The following is a 22,300-nucleotide window of genomic DNA, read 5'->3' as shown; positions in this document are numbered from 1 at the left end:
GGAAAACATGTATTTCCAAGGCCACCCGATCAAACGCTTTTTCAGCGTCAAAGCCTACTACCAAGGCTGCCTTTCCGATTATTTTACACTGTGCCATCGCTGTCCAAAGGCATACTATATGCTGACCTGATGTTCGGCCCTTCACAAAGCCTGCTTAGTCTAGGGAGATCAATGAGGGTAGGATCCCATGAAGCCTAGCAGCTATAATTTTAGCAAATAATTTAGTATCAAAATTTAATAGGGAGATTGGTCGGTAAGAAGTTGCTTGTAGCGGATCTTTCCCTCCCTTAGGGAGAACCGTGATATAGGCCATAGTCGCTTCTTTTGGGAAGGACCCCTTGGCTAGGGCGGCTTGAAAGTATTCCTTGAGATCCCCACTCACTTCTGTGCTCAGTATCTTATAGTACTCCGCCTTAAACCCATCGGGTCCTGGGGCTTTATGTGAGGGATTGTTCTTGATCCCCTCTACTATCTCTGGTGTCTGAATGGGCAGGTTAAGCCACTCTAGTTGCTGTGAAGAGAGTCGTGGGAGGCACAGACCCTGAAAAAAAGTCTGTTCCTGACATTCCGCCTCCTCTGAAGGCTCAGCACTATAAAGGTGCTCGTAAAAGGCCCTGAATATCTTGCAGATTTCCGCTGTGGAAGTATGACGAACCCCCCGAGGGTCTTTCAGAGCCTCAATGAAAGTTTTCCTCCTGTGAGCTTTGACAAGGTTGGCCATCAGCCTTCCTGCTTTATTGCCAAATCGATACAGTTTATGAGAGGCATGTAACATATGTCTTTCCGTTCTTTGGTGTATATAGCAGTTCAGGGAGTATAGCACTTCTTTATAAGCCTTTTTAAAATTTTTAATTGCAGTTTGTGTGCTATTAACTTCCACTTATTTTTTTCTCAAGGGCTTCCTACATACTTTCTCTAAAGAGAAGTACTGCAGTGGAGATCCACCATAAAGTTCTTATGAATGAGAGTTTGTGGGAGTTCCTATTCATTATGGGGGCAATTTTCAAATACTGTAGTCTGTGTAGCTGCAAAGTACAAGGTGCTTTTGATGCACGACAAACTACCCGTGTTGTTTGTCTTTGAAAATCAATGTAAACTATGAGCCCAACTTTCAGAACTGTCCACGGTACACCGCCTGTGTGCACAATTGGGACTGTGCAGATTAATGCTCAGTATTTTATAACCTGTGTGGCAGGAGCAGCCCTGAAATTACACGCAGGTGTTTCAGTATGTGGAATGCAGGAAGGTACATGTTTAAATGCACAGGCAGGTATTTTATAAAGCATGCGCATACTCCCCCTTCTGAAAATACTGATTTGTGCACAGACTTGGAGTTTTCAGTTTGCCAATACCTCTATCAGTTTATCCAGAACTTCACCTGTTCATCCAAACCCACCAGCACTTCACCCTGAGCCCCCGCCCGAAAAACTACAGCTAAAAGACAAGTGCGATTTTAACTGTGCAAGTCACTTAGCGGGTGTAAAAGTATTCGGACAAGTTTGGTAATGTTTGTATGTATACTTACAAAATAGCAACATACAGTATGTGCGTACTTCTGAACCCTACCATGGAATGCCCCTATACCATCTATTTTCTTCCTTCATAACTTTTATGTACGTGTGTTCGAGGTTTATAAAATTGCATATAGATGCATAAATGCTACTTATGCGCGTATATGCTAATTCTATGCACTCAAGCCCATGTAACTCTCTGAAAATCACCACCTATGTGCATGAAAATCACCAGTGAGCTGCTTGGGAGGGTAAAATAACAATTGTGCATGCAAATCTCTCTCATGCATATTCTATAGACATCCTGAAAACCAGATTAGATGGGATGCTCTAAGACCAGCTTGAGGAACAATGATCTAGACCTGATAAAGAAAGAAAATTATATCCTTACCCAAAAAAAAAAAAAAGTGACAGGTTATTCTGATCATCATTAACACATAATACACATGCACCTATGTGCTCCCAACCATGTAGAAGGGAGAGATACAAAAGCACAAAAGGTATGGAAAAAGTAAACAGAGGAACTAGTATTCCCCTAAGGCAGGGTTCCCCAAATCTGGTCCTGGAGGGTCACAAACCAATCTTGTCTTCAGGATTCCTACAATGAATATGCATGAGATGTTTACATACATTGGAGATGAATATGCATGAGAAATATTTGCACACACTATCTGCACTGTATGTAAACATCTCATGCATATTCATTAGGGATATCTTGAAAACTTAGCTGGTTTATGACGCTTCCAGTCCAGATTTGGGGACCCTTGCCTACAGGGTCGATTCATCACTATTGTATTTGAGTGCCAAAGGGTGAATATCTTTCTGAGAGTGGAGTAAAAATGGCACAGGTGTGTGGGTAAATAATCTTTTCTGGGCAGTGAATGGATGAAGAGAAAGGCATTAATGGAGCGTCAATAATGGCTGCTTCTTTTCCTTTTGCACACCCCTAATTTCCTTTCTTGAACTTTGCCGAATATTTTTTTGACCACCCTGGTTATTTCCCCAAATAGCTCTTTTACAACAGATGCTATTCAGTTAAACCAACATAGTCGAAGATATTCACCCTTTGGCACTCAAATACGAAACGGGAGTGGTGCCGTGGGATTCGGGAAGAGCGGTGGTGATCCCACTTCACAAGATTGGTAGCAGAAAGAAGGCTGGAAACTGCAGGCTGATTAACTTCACATCGGTGGTGGGAAAATCAATGGAGACGCTGCTAAAGGAAAGGCTAATGAACTATCTATAATCTGGTGGGTTGCTGGACCTGAGGCAGCACGATTCACCAGGGGAAGCTCCTGTCGGACAAATCTGATTGATTTTTTTGACTAGATGACTAGAGAATTGTATTGAGGAAGAGCACTCGAGGTGATCTACTTGGATTTCAGCAAAGCTTTTGATACAGTCCCGCAGAGGAGACTTGTGAATTAAATGAGAAGTTTGGGAGTGAGCACCAAGGTGGTGGCATGGATTACAAACTGGTTGACTGATAGGAGACAGCTTGTAATGGTAAATGGAACCTACTCTGAAGAGAGAGTTGTGTTAAATGGAGTGCCACAGGGATCGGTGTTGGGCCCGGGTCTGTTCAATATCTTTGTGAGTACCATTGCGGAAAGGATAGAAGGTAAAGTATGTCTATTTGCAGATGATGCTAAGATCTGCAACAGAGTGGACACACCTGAAGGAGCAGAGAGAATGAAAAGTGATTTAGAAAAGCTTGAAGAGTGGTCGAAGCTTTGGCAGCTGGTATTCAATACCAAGAAGTGCAGAGTCATGCATCTGGGGTGCGGTAATCCTAAAGAACTGTATGTGATGGGGGATGAAAGACTGATGTGCATGGACCAAGAATGGGATCTTGGGGTGATAGTGTCTGGGGATCTGAAGATGGTGAAGCAATGTGACAAGAGATAGCTAAAGTCAGAACAATGCTGGGCTGCATAGAGAGAGGAATAACCAGTAAGAAAAGGAGGTGACGATGCCCTTGTACTCACCTCGAGTATTGTTTTCAGTTCTGGAGCCCGTATCTCAAAAAAAGGATAGAGATAGGATGGAGGCAAACCAGAGAAGGGTGACAAAAATTGTGTGGGGTTTTTTTATTTGAAGATCTATGAGGAGAGGCTGAAGGATCTGAATATGTATATCCTGGAAGAGAGGAGATGCAGGGGAGATATAATACAGACCTTCAGATACCTAAAAGGTAAGAAAACAATAGAACTAGGGGTCATGCCAGAGGGGACGACTCAGAACAAACGTCAGAAAGTATTTCTTCGTGGAGAGGGTGGTGGAGGCCTGGAATGTCCTTCTGGAGTAGGTGGTGATGAAGAAAACAGTCAAACAATTCAAAGAGGCATGGGATAAACACTGTGGATCTCTAAAGGCTAGAAGACAGAAATGAGATGTGTGCAGGGAGGTAACTTGTTAGTATGGGAGTTACTACCCTTAGCAGAAGGCATAGAGATTACTATCCATAACCAAAATGCTTTGATGCTTTTAATGCAACTGCAACATTGTTCCCCGCTTAAACAGCAAGGGGATAAGAGAAATTTGATTCAGATGACAACCGAGGGCCCCGACGTCCATGGTCTGGGATACTGATATGCAGACATAAGGGAAAAAGCACAAGACTGCTTCTATGGCCAAATCCTAATGGAAACAAAGAAAGCATGCATGGGGGCAACTTGCTGGTGTGGCGGTTACTACCCTTAACCAAATAAACCTTGATACTTTTGATGCAACTCCAACATTGCTCTCTGCTTCAATGGCAGGGGAAAAGGAGAATTGGATTTAGACAGAAACCATTGAGGGCCCCAACCTTTACGGTCTGCGAAACCAATGAGCATGGGGGTAACAAGCACAGTGCAGTGTTACTGCCCTTAATAAAAGCATTGGATCCCTTAACTAAAAAACCTTGATGCTTTTGATGCAACTACAATATTGCTCTCTGCTTTGAAGGAGAGGGGTGGGGGCTGAAAGGAAAGAGAAATTTGAATTCGGGGACAACCAACACGAGCCATGACTTTTTTATAGTCTGGGGTACTGATGCTCAGACATTAAGAGAACCACATAGGACTGCTTCTACGGTCAAGTCCATAAGCAAAGCAGGTCAAGCAAAACTGAGTGATACATGGGGGTAACCTGCCCAGCGCGGCAGATTTTACCACGGGAAGCTTGCTGGGAAGACTAGATGGACCATCGATCCTTTGCTGCCATTTCTATTTTTCTATGTTAAGCACTCTGCTTCCAATATCTCTTATTTTATTTCCCTAGTTTTAGGCTGCTTTCTTCTAAGTACTAGACCTTTTCATTACTTTTCCTCCAAGCCTCACCATGTTCCCTTTTTATTTTTCCCCTCCACCCCTGCACTGCATTATTGCTATCAGTCTCTCTGCTTCTCCATGTACTATTTTTCTTACCAATACTTACAGCTGCTTTTCTGCCCTCTTCTCAAATATCTGACTGATTTTCTCCCTGATACCAGCAGCTGCTTTTCTCCCCACTACTCCCAACTATTCTTCACCATTTCCCCTAAAACCTGCAGTTTCCTTTCCCCCTTCCTGTTCTGAGTGCCCACCATTTCTCGCCTGCTCTCAGGGCTGGATGTGGAAACAATGGGTGTAACTGTCTGTCTGCTGGGACCCTCTCCAAGCTCTGAGCACCTTCTCTATCAACTTCCCAGGCTCTCACCCACATCACTATCTTTCATTCTCTATTCCTTTCCCTCTATCATCTGTTCACTTCTCTCTCTTCTCATTTTCCTCCTCCACATTCCTCTCCCTGCTTATCAGCTTCCTCTCTCTTTCTAAACAACTCCATCTTCCTATCGCTAAATCTCCCATTCACCTTCCCCTCCCCCCCATCTCTCTCTAAGTCACCCCCCCCCCCATTTCCAGGTCCCCTCTCTCCTGCCCCCATTCCCTTTAGGTTTCTCTCCCATCCCTTTCCTCTTGGTTTCTCTCCTTCCCTTCTTCCAGATCCTCTTCTCTTTCCTACCCCTTCCTTCTGGTATCTCTCGTCTCTAGCACTCCTTCAAATTCTTCCCCTCTTCCCTTTCCTGGTACCTAAATCCTCCCCCTCCTCTGTGCGTCTCTCTCAGGCAACATAGCAAGTGGATGCTCTGGGTCTCTGAAACTGCTGCTTCATCTCCTCCCTCTGAAGACAAAAAGCATGCCGAAAGCAAGATTGCGGAGACCAGAAGCCCACGTTCACTGTGCCCCCTGCACTCCTGGTTTTGCTTTTGCTGCAATGGATGTGGGAGAGGATGAAGAATAAGGACTGGGAGCACATGCTCACCCTGTCCACAGAGAGGAGGAGGAGGAGGAATGGGGATCTTTGCAGTGGGTAGGCAGCAGGTTGGGTCCACCCAGCTGCAGCCACTCCTCCTCCTCCTCTTCTCCTTGATCAAAGGAGGTTGGGAAATGTGCAGTCACAGAGAGCTGTCCCAGTCTGCCTGCCCCTCACAATTTCTTTAACTCCTGCTCTCCTCAATACCTGTGGGCTGCTTTTCTCCCCGTGTTGTTCCACAATCTATAGCCACTTTCACGGGTATTTCTCTTCTCCAGGCCTCAATCATTTCCTGTCCTTTAACAGAACATCTTATTTTCCATGTGTTGGCTTACTTTTATTGTTTACTGAATTATTAACTGTGGAGTAAGTGACCTTAGCATCTTTGCTCAAGGACAAACCTATTTTGTTAGTTGGAAGGATGCATGAGGCAGAGAATGATGTCATTCCCAAGGGAGGGGTTAAAAATAAAACCCTCACTTCACTGCAGCAGAATTCATTACAGACTTTTAGATAAGGTCTTAAATATTTGTAAAAGCCTGTTTAGAAAAAAGAATGCGATTCTGTGACTGATTACACTTCCAAAGTAAGGCTCTCTCCTTTGGTCTCTAATATCCATCACAGACAACTTCTCGTCCAGGGGAGGGGGGCAGGACAATGAAGGGGAAGAAGGGAGGGGTGAATAAATGCACTCCTTGTGAAAGCTGCCGGACAAACATCAGGGGAAGGTAACTCGCATATCTACAGAACTGGCAGGGCACGAGAAGCAGCACAACACATACCCCAATATTCTTCTATCATAGCAGACATCTGAAAATAAAAAGATTTTTTTTTTTTTTTTTTTGCTGTACTTAGCATTGCTATTACAAATATTGCTCATTCCATTTTACCAAACCCCTTGCTATTTCACAGCAGACATTTTATAGGCTGCAAAGTTGCATGGTCTCTGCTATATTTACAAAATGTGGTATCCAAGCATTTTTTCCTGAAATAAGTCTCATACAGTAATGGCCAGTTATACTTGGCAGGCAGTTGTGGCTGCATAAATGGGCAGCACCAGTGAACCCTGAGACTACCAGTGCCAGCATCTGCATTTACCTATCCCGTCTGCGCATTTCACATCTTCATCAGGTAGAAAGAAACACCTCGGCAGAAATATTCAACCACTGGCTGGATTGCAAAGTTAGCCGGATAAATGTTTCTGGCTAACTTTGATGGGATATTCAGCAGTGCAGGTACACTCTGAATACATACCTACCTGTCTATCTTAAAGTTAGCTGGATAAACGTTAGGACTACTCTATGGCACAACCAGAGTTAGCCAGATAAGTTTTCCGAGTTAGCCAGATAACTTTCCTGGCTAATTTAACTCTGCTAAATACAAAAGAACCAAAAAACAGTCTTCTTCACCTCAACATGTCAACCCAAAAAAGACCTTGTGTGTAGTAATTTTCTTAGGCTGTGCTCATCAAATATTTATGAATTTATGTAACCGCATCAGCAAGCCAGACGACGGCAGTGTTATGACTTGCCGTCCGGACCACTCGTCATTTGCGGTATGTGCACCTTCTATATATTGCGATCAATTCTTTCAAAAGTGCGATGTGTTCACCTTCAATATATTACAGTAAAATATTTCGAAAAACCATAGTCCCAATAGTGTCTAAATTTCATCTGTTCCGCAAAAGGATTCGAAGAGGAGAGCCCGACAACGGCCGGTGTTTCGCGATCAAATCGCTTCTTCAGGAGACTCTTTCAAAGTGTTATGAGAACAGATGCTATAAGAATCAAATAATATAGGTGTAAATTTCGGAACAAATATTTAAAGTACTTATCTCACGATGACACAGCAACGCCAACCTTCATCCTGGACGCGTACGTCTCCCAGAGTGTAATGATACGAACGGGACAGCGCGATCGCTGAAAACTTGCCCTTTAAAAAGACCCGCGCTTTTTGTGCGTCATGACGTATGACGTCTAATTCTGCTGACGAAATGTTGCTATAGTAATATGTCAACAAATCATAAGCGCTTGTCCGAGCGCTTATAATATGTCACTAAAAAATCAATGATGAATCCAATTTAGCAATGATATCATAAGAAAACTTGAAGTTCCAATGCAGAGTTTAAACCCTTAGGTTCCACGGTGTCTAATCGATGGATCCAGCGCTGTTCTGCGCGTAATAGACAGGTATTAAAGTCTCCTCCTCTCCAGTTTGAGGATAACTGTTCAAGTACACAAACTTTCAAGTCATCAAAAGTGTGTTGATGAAGGATACAATGGGATGTTAATGGAGCTGTCAATCGTCCGGTAGAAATGCAGGACCGATGTTCTATTAAACGAGTCTTAAGTGCTCGTTGAGTCTTACCCACGTACCACAGGTTACATGGACACTGTATTAGGTAGATTAAGTCCATTCAGACTCTTCAATTCCTCATCCAGTTGTGAGTATAGGAGCACATAAAGCTTGTGGAACATGCACAGTGTGTCATGTAATGATAGATACATCTTCTTTGTATTTTTCCAGAATTGATTTTATCTTTGTTCTGAGGAATTTTACAGATTGTCAGCTAAACTGAAAAAACAAATTACACATTTTGAAGTTCCTTTTAAATAGTAATGTAATGTAAATGCACAGGATCTATGTTTTGGTGTTGGTGGTATAATCAGACCTGAATCTGAATGTTATTATTAAAAGACTATTAGAAGAGATAATCAATTCATGTTCAGATAACAGTATATTACTAAATGGCTTTCAATATATGAGAAAAACTCAGGGACAGATGTATTAAGGCAGCACTATCCCATAAGAAAGTTCTTAGTATACTTAAAGCATCTATCCACAGATCAACTTCAACAGTGCTTTGGCTAAGAGAGAAAGTCAGAGAAATACTGGAAATGTATGTTACATGACACTAATTTTAATGGCTTCTCTGTGTAAGTGTTGTAGTTTGAGAGTTTTCTGGTTAATTCTATAAACTTCATGTAGACTTTTATTAGTTCTGTAATCATTTAAGGAACTTTTTGTTAATTTCTCTAGAAAAATGCAAAGCATATCTAGAACATTGTGTGTGTTTTTTTTAAATATATACCAAATTTCAGTCCTATCATCAAATTCCTAACCCCTCTTCTCCTACTCTGTCATTCACACACCCACACAAGAGGGACCATTTCTCCCTGCATGCCATCTTTGCTATGATCTTTTGCTTTCTATGATTTGTTCAACTTATTGTACACTCTTTTACTCTCTCTTTTGTTAACATCTCATAAAACCACTACAATTTTATCAATCGCCTCAGACCCATAACTTCAACTAAACTGTAAATCCTTCGAGGTAGGGGGGAATAATCATCTCATTTCTGTTCCTTGCATCCTGACACCTCTACTACCTCTACAGTTGTCAGGTCACTTGTTCTGTTGGGTGATGCCCTCGTCGTCACACTGCACATTCATTACTGGCCGCCTTTCAGAGCTGTTAATTAACATTTTTCAATTCTACAGCCCTCTTCAAATACAGTAACCATAAAAAATGTTTTTGCTGCTTTGTATTCCACTGAAAATTACTTTCAGAGACTATAAAGTGTGATGAATAAATTGCATCATAACTGTACATGGATATGTGCTGCATTCCATAATGCATGCACAGACAGTATCCACCTGAGAACAAATCCACACATAATAGCCCCACAAAGAAAAATCACTTACTCTTTTTAGCTTTTTCCATATCTGCTCTATTGAAAGACCATTCAGCATGGATACAAAGGAAAGAAAACCGCCAAGGAAACATGGGGCAAATGCAACCTAAAAATATACATGAATACAAGGTAAACAGTAGAACAAAGCACCAATAAACACTGGCTTAATACAGGAGCACTTGTCTTATCCAAATTCTGCATATTTGGGATGTGGCTTCTTCATTAAAGACATAATTGCAATACAGCCATCTTTAGCATATTTGCAGAAATGCATGCAGTGTGCAGAAAGGACATTAACTGAGGGCAGATATCAATATTTCTCATATAGATAATTAAGGAAAACAATGTAGCACAAGGGTAAAATCAGTTTTGATGAGATGATGCATTTTGCAGAAGAGAATACTTTCGCATTTGTAAAAAAAAAAAAAAATAAAAAAAATACCCAAACTATTTCCATAATAAATGTGTAGTTAATAATTAGTTGCCATTGGTTTATTAATCTGAGACATGATCCTCCCAGAAGGCTCAGGAAAAAAACAGGGGCACAAGACAAGACTTGTCTGAAATCAGTCTTGCAGGTGATCTGAATCTAGTGCCAGGATAAAAGCAAAGCATCTCTTATCTCTCATCACATTCCTGTCCAGTTTTAATTTTATTCATATTGAGTCCCTTGATCGTAATTAGGTTTTCTTTTAGTCTAACTTTTGTATACCGCTTTGCTCAGAATATTTGGCAACAGAAAGATATAATTAGAAGTCTTGCACATTTATAGTAGCAATTTGCCTGTGAAATATTTTACAATATTTCACAGGCAATATTTCACAGGCAATATTTTACATAGTTAGATATATATTTACTATTATTATTATTTTCAACCTGATAAGCAATATTTATACATAGTTAGACTTGTTCAACCTAAAATAATTACTTAATAGTTCCCGTAACATCTTGTTTACATGCTACCCATTTATATTGTTCATTGTTTGTTTTAATTGGATTCTCTTTCATATTGTTAGTTATATGTATCAAACTCGTTGTATGTATCAAGTTGTTATTCTGTAAACCGGAGTGAAGGCATTTTTTTGCTATACTTCGGTATAAAAAAGACTTTAAATAAATAAATAAATAAATAAATAAATAAATAAATAAATAAATTGAGCACAAACGTGTGCAACCGATTTCTGTTCTCTTATGGTATTCAAATATGATACAGAGCTAGTGCACTTTTATTAAACAAATAAAAATAAAACCTTTTCACTAATCTGTTTCCATGGAAAATTTGCTTAGAGTGAGCACTTAAAGTTGGCATTGAAGTACAGTTGGGGATTAGAAAGTGAAAATTAATTTCCTTTTTCACTGCCAGTACGCCCAGAGCAGCAAAATTTGTCAACCTTTTTATTGCACATCGTCCTATTCATGGAACACATTTCATGACCTACCTGATCTAGGATCATCTTTTTCAGTGCCACTGCTTTGCTCTTTCCTGGGATAGTTCGATCCAGCACCCTGTACCAGGTACCAAGGACAGGACCCTGTCAGGAGATCACACAGCATGAAGTTTATTAACTTTAGTGGTCAACCAAAAAATTAAGCCACACTTCCATTAGACCGTGCCATTAACAAAGGCAAAGCCATTAAACCATGGGGAGGGCAATGGTCAAGGCCATGTGCATGGGCAAACAGTGATGTACAAATTGGGCTGTCTGAGGACTGCCCTCCCTCAATGTGGGTTAAGTGTCTGCACAGTTCTCCACAACATACACACTCTTAGCCACATTTAGGAAGCATTCAGAGGGAGCCTTTAGGATGGGGGATGAAAAGTATGTGCTCAAATTCAATTTTCATATCCCCATGCATTATCTTTCATGAAAAAATTACTTGCATGAAAAGTGGGGAAATATGAGTAGCCACAGCAGGTTTCAAGCACATACATATCTTTGTTGAAATGTGATGCAAAATCCATGGGGAGAAAAGCAATCACAAACTTTATCTCACTGTGGACACTTTGAAAATTGCTCCTTAATTGCACGGAACACTTTAACCACAATTGTAAAACCGCAAATCCATTCAGCAGTCAAGTCATCACACCACAACACCAAGCAAGCTACTAATTCATTAAAGAAGGATTTGTATGCTCAACGTTAATACGAACAAAAAACATACTTTGAAATGTCTGTATACAAATGCTAGAAGTCTAAAAGATGGGAGAGTTAGAGTGTACAGCACTGGATGAAGAGGTAGATATAATTGGCATCTCAGAGACGTGGTGGAAGGAGGATAACCAATGGGACACTGTGAAACCAAGATACCAATTATATTACAAAGATAGCATAGATCAAATTGGTGGTGGGGTGGCACTATATGTTAAAGAGAGCATTAAGAACATGCCATGTTGGGTCAGACCAAGGGTCCATTAAGCCCAGCATCCTGTTTCCAACAGTGGCCAAACCAGGCCACAAGAACCTGGCAAGTACCCAAACTCCAAGAAGATTCCATGCTACTGATGCCAGTAATAGCAGAGGCCATTCCCTAAGTCAACTTGATTGAGTCAAAAAGGATAACAGTTCTGCAGGAAACAAAATGCAACGTTGAATTTTTATGGACAGAAATTCCAGGTGAAAAAGGGAATAAAATAGCAGTGGGGATGTATACTATGCCCCTGGCCAGAATGAACTAATAGACAATGAAATGCTAAAAGAAATTAGGGAAGTAAACAAAATCAGCAACACAGTAATAATAGGTGATTTCAATTATCCCAATATTGACTACGTGAATGTTACATCAGGACATTTTAGAGAAGTAAAGTTCCTAGATGAAATAAATGACTGCTTCATGGAGTAACTGGTACAAGAACCAAGAGAGGAAACTATTTTAGATCTAGTCCTTTGTGGAACACAGGATTGGTGCAAGAGATAACAGTGTTGGATCCACTTGGCAACAGTGATCACAAAATTATCAAATTTGTCTTAACTGGAGAGAGTGCAAAAAAGAAATCTGCTACGACAACATTTAACTTTCAAAAAGGTGACTATGATAAAATGAGGAAAATGGTTAAAAAAACTGAAAAGAGCAACTGCAAAGGTTAAGAGTTTAGATCAGGCATGGATGTTTAAAACTACTTTCTTGGAACCCCAGACCAGATGTATTCCATGCATTAGAAAAAGTGGAAGGAAGGCTAAATGAATACCGGCATGGTTGATAGGTGAGGTGAGAGAGGCTATAATATCTAAAAAGAACTCCATTCAAGAAATGAAAAAGGGATCCGAATGAAGAAAACAGGAAACAGCATAAACCCTGGCAAGTTACATGCAAAGCATTGATAAGGAGGGCAAAGAGAGAATTTTAAAATAAGCTTGTTGTGGAAGCAAACACTCATAATACATTAGAGGTAAAAAGCCTGCAAGTGAGTTGTTGGACCATTAGAAGATCAAGGGATAAGAAAAGGTACTTAGGGATGACAAAGCCATAGCAGAAAGACTAAATGAATTTTTTACTTTTGTATTCATTGAGGAAGATATAAGAGAGATTACCCATGCCAGAAACAACATTAAGAGGATTCGAAACAATTCTCGGTGAACCTGGAAGATGAAATAGGGCAAATTGACAAAATAAAGCGTAGCAAATCACCTGGACCAGATGATTTACATCCCAGAGTGCTGAAAGAACTGAGAAATGAAACTGAGGGCCTGCTTTTGGAAATTTGTAAACTATCAACATCATCTTATATGGTACCTGAAGACTGGAGGGTTGCCAATGTATGACAATTTTTAAAGAGGAAACAAGGACTGATGCAGGAAACTAAAGACTAGTGAATCTGACATCTATGCCAGGCAAAACGGTAGAAACTATCATAAAGAACAAAACTGCTGAACATATAGCTATAATTTAATGGAACAAAGCCAACATGGATTTAGCCAAGGGAGGTCTTGCCTCACAAATTGAGTACATTTTTTTAAGAGCGTAAATAAAGATGTGGATAAAGGTGAGCCAATTGATTTAGTATATCTGGATTTCCAAAAAGCATTTAACCAAGTTCTTCATAGAGACATCTTAGGTAGTTAAAAAGTTATGGGACTGAAACAAAGCCAGCTTATCAACATTGAAATTGTAACGATACTGTTTTATACTTCTGTTTAAAATTATAAATAATAATAAAAAAAAAAGTTATGGGACGGTGGCAATGTTCTATTTTGGATTGCTAACTGGTTAAAAGAAAGAAAACAGAGAGTAGGGCTAAAAGGTACATTTTCCAATGGAAAAAGGTGAATAGTGGAGTGCCTCAAGATCTTTTCTGGGACCACTTTTTAATATATTTATAAACAACCTGGAAATGGAAATAAGTGAGGTGATCAAATCTGCAGATGACACAAAATTATTCAAAGTTTTTAAATCACAAAAACTGCAAGAGGACATTGCAAAACTGGGAGACTGGGCATGCAAATGGCAAATGAAATGTAATGTAGACAAGTTCAAAGTGATGCACTTAGGAAAAAATAACCCAAATTATAGCTACATAATGCAAGTTTCCACATTAGGAGTCACCACTAAGGAAAAAGATCTAGGCATTGTTGAAAATACATTGAAATGTTCTGCTCAATGTGCAGCAGCAGCCAAGAAAGCAAACAAAATGCTAGGAATTATTAGGAAAGGAATGGAGAACAAAATCAGAATATCATAATGCCTCTGTAATGCTCCATGCTGCAACCTCATCTTGAGTAGTTGTGTGCAGTTCTGGTCACCACATCTCATGAAAAATATAGCAGAATTAGGAAGGTACAGAGAAAGGTGACCAAACTGATAAATGGGATGGAATAATTCCCCTATGAAGAAAGGCTAAAGAGGCTAGGACTCTTCAGCTTGGAGAAGAGGTGGCAGAGGGGAGATATGATAGAGGTCTATAAAATAATGAGTGGAATGGAATGAGTGAATATAAATCAACTGTTTACTTTTTTGAAAAGTACAAAGACCATGGGGGACACAATGAGATTACTGGGTAAAACATTTAAAAGTAATAAGAGAAAATATTTTTTTACTCAACGCATAATTAAACTCTGGAATTTGTTGCCAGAGGATGTGGTGAAAGCTATTAGTATAGCTGCATTTAAAAAAGGTTTGGACAAATTCCTAGAGGAAAATTCCATTAAGGTAGAGTTTGTTGCATCCGGTCTCAGATGGCTTCGACCTTTGTGCCTCACCTTTCTTCCTTCTCTCTCAAGCCTTGGGAAGATGGCTGCGGCCTCGTCTTCATGCCACTCTCCCTGGCGTCCCCAGATCGGAACGGCAACGGCGTTCGACATGTTTTTCTTGAGAGCCTCCTAGGGTGCGCGTGTGTACGACACCCATGTCTTTATCTACGTCATGGCGGGAACCTCGCGGGCATCCACTCCGAGTGACGTCAGCACATCCTGGTATTTAAGCTGCCCTTCATTTGCTAACAAACAGAGTTAGCAAGGATTGGAATTGCTCCGGTCTAAGCTGCTCTGCCAGCTTCCGAGCTGCTGCAGGAAGCTCTCTTTGGCCTTCGGGGTAATTCTACTAACTTGGGTACCCGCTCCTCGGGGGTCCTTCTACTTTCTTTCAGGTGCCTATCCTGGGATCCCAGGTACTCGCTCCTCAAGGGCCTGCTCTCTATACAACTTCTGCCTGCCAGGACTCTCAAGATACAGCTTCTGCTTCAGTGAGTACTAACATACCAGTCTATCTCCTCTACAGCTTCAGCACTCTACATCCGGGACTTGTTCCTGTTCTCCACCTATTACAGAGTGAGATGGGTCCTCTCAGCCGAGGATCCCTGGACTTCAACTGCTGGAGCTATCTACCACTGCTGTCCGCTTTCCGGGCAGTGCCACCCTACTGTACAATAAAACTATCTTCTCTGTGTTGTGTGCAAAGAGTCTAGCCCTCCCCGTGGGAGTGGCCATCACTGCAGTACCCAAGAATCCACTCCAACACCTCACAATCATAACAGAGTTGCAGAAATCCACTGCTTATTCTTGGGATAAGTAGCCTGGAATCTATCTACCCCTTGGGATCCGGCCAGGTACTTGTGACCTGGCTTGGCCACTGTTAGAAACAGGATACTGGACTTGATGGACTTTTGTCTGACCCAGTATGGCAAGTCTTATGTTCTTAAGTAAGGAGGCTCATTATCCAATTTTGTATATGAAAATTAGGTGACATTAACTGCCTGCATGTATATTTGGGCAACATGTTACATTATCTTCAACTCATTCTCTTGGCCTGATGAAGGGAGGATAATACTGGAAACTGAGTCACAAATGTATTGTTAGTCCAATAAAAAAAGTATTACCCAAAACCTATTAGCAGAGCTTTAATTATAGGATTATTGCCTAAACTAAAAGCAACTCAACTTTAAAGAACATTTTAATTTTTAATTAAAGAAAAGCACAATCTACACAATTCCATCTTCATTCTTATTTGAAGGACATACTATTCAATTATCCCAAAAAGTCCCTATATTTGACCCTATGCTTTCTATGCAACAGCAAGTAAAATCATTAATACAAACCTCCTTTGCTAAATGGTGATTTTTTATGTCATCTCAAATCACCCCTTGGACCTACTGACTTAGAAGTCTTTCAATTATTAATACTTATGGGCCTGGACTACTGCAATTCTCTGTACTCTGGCTTGCTACAGAATATAATATGGCCCCTCTAAATTATCCAAAATACAGCCACTCGCATGCTTACTGACACTAATATTCATGATCACATAACTCTGTTACTGCCATCACTCCAATATATTGGCATATGCAATACAAACTGGCAGGAACTATACACAATCTTTTAAACAATGTGGCCTCTCCCTGGATTATTTCTATACTGAGACTTTATACTCCTACTCGTACCCTCCGTCCACTGAGCCAAAATCTCTTAGCAATTCCTTCTCCTCACGTCGCGTGCCTAACAGAGACTCGTGAAAGTGCATTTTCCATATCTGGTCAGTTCTATGGAACTCCTCCCCTCTATCTCTTCACAGTATAAAAGAATCAAAGGCAGTCAAAAAAGCATTACAAATATTCTTATTCAAAGAAGCTTTTACATCAGCAGTTTAGGCTTCCTCCCAGTTACCCATCAGGTTTGATATAATATGCTGCTTAGAACAAATGATCCCGAAGCAAATGAATCCTGCTGACGTCCAAAGGGCAGTTTATGTATGATTATTTGTCTGCATAATATTTTATGTTTCTTGTAATGTTTTTTATTTTGTGTTATTGTATACTGCCATGAACTTTGGAGGGTGTGGTTAAATAAAATTAATAAACAAAATCAATTAACTAAACAACTTTACTAATTTGTCTAGACAAGACTTTTGCTTTTGATGGTCTCAACCATCAACTGTTGCTTGATTGTTTATTTGATACTGGCCTTTGTGCTCAATCATTAAGATGGTTCAAATCTTTTTTGATGTCTAGATCTTATTCTGTTTCTTGGAATTCTTCGTTGTCTCCTAGTTTTATGGAACACCACAGCTAATGTTCCATAAGGGTCTGTTCTCTCGCCTATTCTTTTTCATATTTTTCTTGCACCCTTAGTCACCTTAATTCAATGTATGGGATTTTCTAGTGATTCTTATACAGGTGACATACAAATCTTAGCTTATTACGATCAAAACACATCTTTTTCTCTTACTACAATCCATGACTGCTTGTCAGAAGTGAACAACTGGCTAATATCCTCTAAATTTAAGGCCAATCCTGATAAATCTGAAGTAATCTGGTTTTCCAGAAGACAGGATATTACTCAGCTCCCTCCTCCATTATGGCTGGCAAACAAAAAAAAAAAAACCTTAGGTGTTCTTATTGATTCAGATCTTTTACATATCACATTTCACATTTGTTACAAAGTTTATATTTCCTTTTTTTTGTTTTTTATATTTTATTGTGTTTAAACAGAACATGACAAGTGGAAAACCAGTCTGTGACAAGTATGTAAGAACAATAAACCAATAAATTCTAACATTGTGTTTCGCTTCATTATTATTAACACAGTGGTTACTACACCAAAAAATTAGGAGTATGTTCTGATGTTTAACCCCCTTCCCCCCCCTCCTTCCCCTTTTCCTGGGATCAGTTAACCATTCTTTGAAATAAAGTTATATACGTCAATATACTGTTTTAAATATCTAGATGACGACTCCATACTGTCCTTCATACTGTCCGTATAATCGGTAGGAATACCATTAGAATGGAATCTAACTGGGGTAAGGTGGTATTAGGCCACAGTATTGTAATAGGGGTCCAATTAATGATGATCCAATTGTAATATGGAAATATGCCTTGAGAAAATTGAGAATAGGGGTGCTGAAAATAGTGAGAATGTGAAGGGTATCTGCCCACCTGCAGGACACTATTCAAACTGATTTCCTAAGTTGATTTCCTAAATTATTCGGAGGTAACTCCAAGTCTTTCGGAAAGAAGGTATCAAATTGTGACGTACTGCAGTTAGATAATCCAGTCGCTTGTGTTGTCTTAGTAGGGTGAGGCCTTCCTCCACCGTGGGCAAATGTTTACTTTTCCAATGCTTAGCTATCAGGAGCCGAGAGGCTAACCATACTTGTCGACCAAATTTCTGTTGATCTTTATCAAGCCCACAAACTTGCCCATTTAGGAGGACTGCTTTGGCACTCAAGTCGAGGGCCATAGGTGCATGGCCTATGGCCAGAGGTGGGGCCATAGGCCATGCACCTATGGGGCCATAGGTGCATGGCCTATGACCAGAGGTGCAGGTACCGATGGAACTGGACGGGGGACTATAGGCCTCGGCGACTCTGCCGGCCTCAGCAAAACTTCTTACTCCTCGGAACCGGTGATGACCACTGTACTGGTAGTGGGAGGGCTTGGTGCCCAGGACACTGGTACCATCCTGCTAGGTTTGTAAGGCACCGATGAGCACACAGTTTCTCCAGCAGCGGTACAAAGATGGGCAATACTGGCTCCGGTGCCGTCGGTGCCACGGGACCGAAGCCCTATAGCACCCGCTCGCTAGCTGGACTCGACGCTCCAACTCTTCCTCAAATGTTGCAGATACCAACACCGATTGGGAAGAAGCAAGGGGTGGCCAGATCTTCCTCAGATCCTGAAGGGGGATCGGCGACTGGCACTAGGACCGGTGAAGACCATCGCAGACCCTGGGCATCGATGGAGGAGTTTTGCAGTACAAAAGGATCGGAAGGCTCATCTGCATACTGCTCCCAGCATCCCCACAGAGGAGTCCAGAGGTCACCACAAGCGATCCAGGGATTGAATTCCACAGCCCCAGCTTCCAGAGGCCCCGCACCCTTTGCAGTAGAAGAGGACCGGACGGCTCATCTGCATACTGCATCCCCTGAGAGAGGAGTCCAGAGGTCACCGCAAGCGATCAAGGGATTGAATTCCACAGCTCCAGCTTCCAGAGGCCCCACACCCTTTATAAGAACATGCCATACTGGGTCAGACCAAGGGTCCATCAAGCCCAGCATCCTGTTTTCCAACAGTGGCCAATCCAGGCCATAAGAACCTGGCAAATTCCCAAAAACTAAGGCTATTCCATGTTACTGTTGCTAGTAATAGCAGTGGCTATTTTCTAAGTCAGCTTAATTAATAACAGGTAATGAACTTCTCCTCCAAGAACTTATCCAATCCTTTTTTAAACACAGCTACACTAACTCTACTAACCACATCCTCTGGCAACAAACTCCAGAGTTTAATTATGCATTGAATGAAAAAGAACTTTTTCCAATTAGTTTTAAATGTGCCACATGCTAACTTCATGAAGTGCCCACTAGTCTATTATCTGAAAGAGTAAATAACCGATTCACATCTACCTGTTTTAGACCTCTCATGATTTTAAATACCTCTATCATAACCCCCCTCAGCCATCTTTTTTCCAAGCTGAAAAGTCCTAACCTTTTTAGTCTTTCCTCATAGGGGAGCAGTTCCATTCCCTTTATCATTTTGGTCGCCCTTCACTGTACCTTCTCCATCATGACTATATCTTTTTTGAGATGTGGCGACCAGAATTGTACACAGTATTCAAGGTGCGATCTCACCATGGAGCGATATAGTAGAAGAGGACTGGAAGGCTCATCTGCATACTGCATCCCCTGATAGATGAGTCCAGAGGTCACCGCAAGCGATCCAGGGATTGAATTCACAGCCCCAGCTTCCAGAGGCCCCACACCCTTTGCAGTAGAAGAGGACCTAATGGCGCACAAATCTCAAACCCTTCAATTAACTGAGTGAAGATCAATTTAATGGTGGTTAAAGAGGATTGGCAAGTATAGCTTTGGGAAATCTTAGATAGTTTGGTGAAAGGTGAAATAGAGAGATATATTCTTTAGAGTTTGTGTGTGTCTGAGGTAAAAAGCATGCCAGAGACAGTTAATTCTAGTGTCTGTCTTTCCCACCCACTCAACCCTTGATTTTTAGGCAAGAGACACTTTCTCATTAAAAATCAGTCAGGGTCTTATCTAAACCATACTATTGTACCAGCCCTTATTGAAAGTTTAATCATCCCCTTGTAGGACACTAGCTGATTATTTAGTAAATTCACCTGTAAATTTAAAGTACTCTAATTCCAACTCCCTTAGTATCCTAAACTTAACTAGGAACTCAATAAAACTAAGATGAAGGCAGCAGTCCAGCAGCAAGAGGGGGGCTTTCCAGTCTTTTGCATTGAGTGTCACATGTATGATTTTTTACCCGCCGGTGAAAGACTGTGTGTGTGAACTCTGTGCAAAGAGCTCCTGGCTCTCACGGAACGAGTCCGATCTCTGGAGGCGAGAGTAGCAGACTTGGAGGAGCTGAGGCAGACAGAGAGGTTCATTGATGAGACCTTCAGGGACATAGTACCCAAGTCCCAAATCCAGTCTGGCAGCCCCAGTGGTGCCTTCGATCAGAAAGGTCTCCCAGTAGGAGAACATCACCCTGGTGTACCAGGAAGTGATCCTGTAGCAAGGACCTGCTCTCCAGGTGATGTATTGTCCTCTCACACTGAGGACAAGTCTCCCAGGGCTAATATGCCCAGGAGGGAAGGGTTAGGCCGGCCATCATAGTTGGTGATTCAATTATTAGAAATGTAGATTGCAGGGTAGCTGGTGGACAAGAGGACCGCCTGGTAACTTGCCTGCCTGGTGCGAAGATGGCAGGCCTCACGCGTTATAGGATTATAGACAGTGCTGGGGAGGAGCCGGCTGTAGTGGTACATGTGGGCACCAATGACATATGAAATGTGGGAGAGAGGTTGTGGAAACCAAATTTAGGATTTTAGGGAGAAAGCTGAAATCCAGAACCTCCACGGTGGCATTCTCTGAAATGCTTCCTGTTCCACGTGCAGATCCCCAGAGGCAAGCAGAGCTCCAGAGTTTCAATGCATGGATTAGACAATGGTGCAGGGAAGAGGGATTCAGTTTTGTAAGGAACTGGGGAAAGGTTTGGGGAAAGGGGAGACTTTTCCAAAAGGAAGAGCTCCACCTTAACCAGAGTGGAACCAAGCTGCTGGCATTAACTTTAAAAAGCTGCTCTATCTCCTTTTTGAAACTAGAACCAGCAGTGCATGGTTCAGAGAAACGTATCCTTGAAGGATACTAATGAAACAGGAGAGCTAGGGCATCCCAACAGAGAGGTTCCAATAAAAGCAAATGTTGCCCATCTGCCTATATGTAAAAGTCACCAAAGCTAATGATTTCCAAATTATCCCTAACAACTGAAAAGCAGGTTGTTAATACAAACAAAAAACACACTTTGAAATGTCTGTATACAAATGCCAGAAGTCTAAGAAGTAAGATGGGAGAGTTAGAGTGTATAGCAGCAAATGATGAGATTGACATAATTGGCATCACAGAGACTTGGTGGAAGGAGGATAAACAATGGGACAGTGCTATATTAGGGTACAAATTATATCGCAATGATAGGGAGGATCAACTTGGTGGGGGTGTGGCACTTTATGTCCAGGAGGTTATAGAGTCCAACAGGATAAAGATCATACAAGAGACTAAATGCACAGTAGAATCTATATGGGTAGAAATCCCATGTGTGTTGGGTAAGAGTATAGTGATAGGAGTATATTACCGTCCACCTGGACAAAGTGGTCACTCAGATGATGAAATGCTAAGAGAAATCAGGGAAGCTAACCAATTTGGGAGTGCAATAATAATGGGAGATTTTAATTACCCCAATATTGACTGGGTAAATGTAACATCAGGACTTGCTAGAGACAAAGTTCCTGGATGTAATAAATGACTGCTTCTTGGAGCAATATGTTCAGGAACTAACAAGAGAGGGAGCTATTTTAGATTTAATTCTTAGTGGAATGCAGAATTTGATGAGAGAGGTAACGGTGGTGGGGCCACTTGGCAATAGTGATCATAGCATGATCAAATTTAAACTAATAACTGGAAGAGGGACAATAAGTAAATCTACAGCTCTAACACTAAACTTTCAAAAGGGAAATTTTGATAAAATGAGGAAAATAGTTAGAAAAAACTGAAAGGTGCAGCCGAAAAAATTAAAAGTGTTCAACAGGCACAGACATTGTTTAAAAATACAATCCTAGAGGCGCAGTCCATATGTATTACCAAGGCACCCTTTTTATCCCTCAAGCCAAAACTTCGCTAAGGAACAGGGCACTAGCCACCGCAGGTCCTACCCACTGGAACACACTCCCACCAGAACTCAGACAAGACCCCTGCCTGATTTCATTCAAGAAAAAACTGAAAACATGGCTATTTAGCCTAGCGTTTCCTTGAGGGCTTACAGTCACTCCCCTCTACAACCATGTTTTTGCTCTTTATGTTATTAATCCACACTTAAACC

The 22,300-nt window shown here is 41.2% G+C and overlaps 1 protein-coding gene across 5 annotated transcripts in view; it reads right to left on the bottom strand.

Moving 5' to 3' along the window:
- The window catches only part of MPV17 (mitochondrial inner membrane protein MPV17), a 170,373-nt gene that overhangs the window by 21,020 nt on the left and 127,053 nt on the right, over window positions 1–22,300 (bottom strand). For all 5 annotated transcript variants that reach the window (XM_029596331.1, XM_029596328.1, XM_029596329.1 and 2 more), the window contains exons 4-5: window positions 10,923–11,015; window positions 9,494–9,589 (exon numbers count right to left, since the gene is read on the bottom strand). In XM_029596331.1, the coding sequence (XP_029452191.1) occupies window positions 9,494–9,589; window positions 10,923–11,015 (189 nt within the window). The remainder of the gene's footprint in view (window positions 1–9,493; window positions 9,590–10,922; window positions 11,016–22,300) is intronic.

The sequence above is a fragment of the Rhinatrema bivittatum genome, chromosome 3 (assembly GCF_901001135.1).
Source record: "Rhinatrema bivittatum chromosome 3, aRhiBiv1.1, whole genome shotgun sequence".
NCBI classification, from domain to species: domain Eukaryota; kingdom Metazoa; phylum Chordata; class Amphibia; order Gymnophiona; family Rhinatrematidae; genus Rhinatrema; species Rhinatrema bivittatum.
Note: the sequence above shows the minus strand (reverse complement) of the source record. Positions and strands in the feature narration are given on the sequence as shown.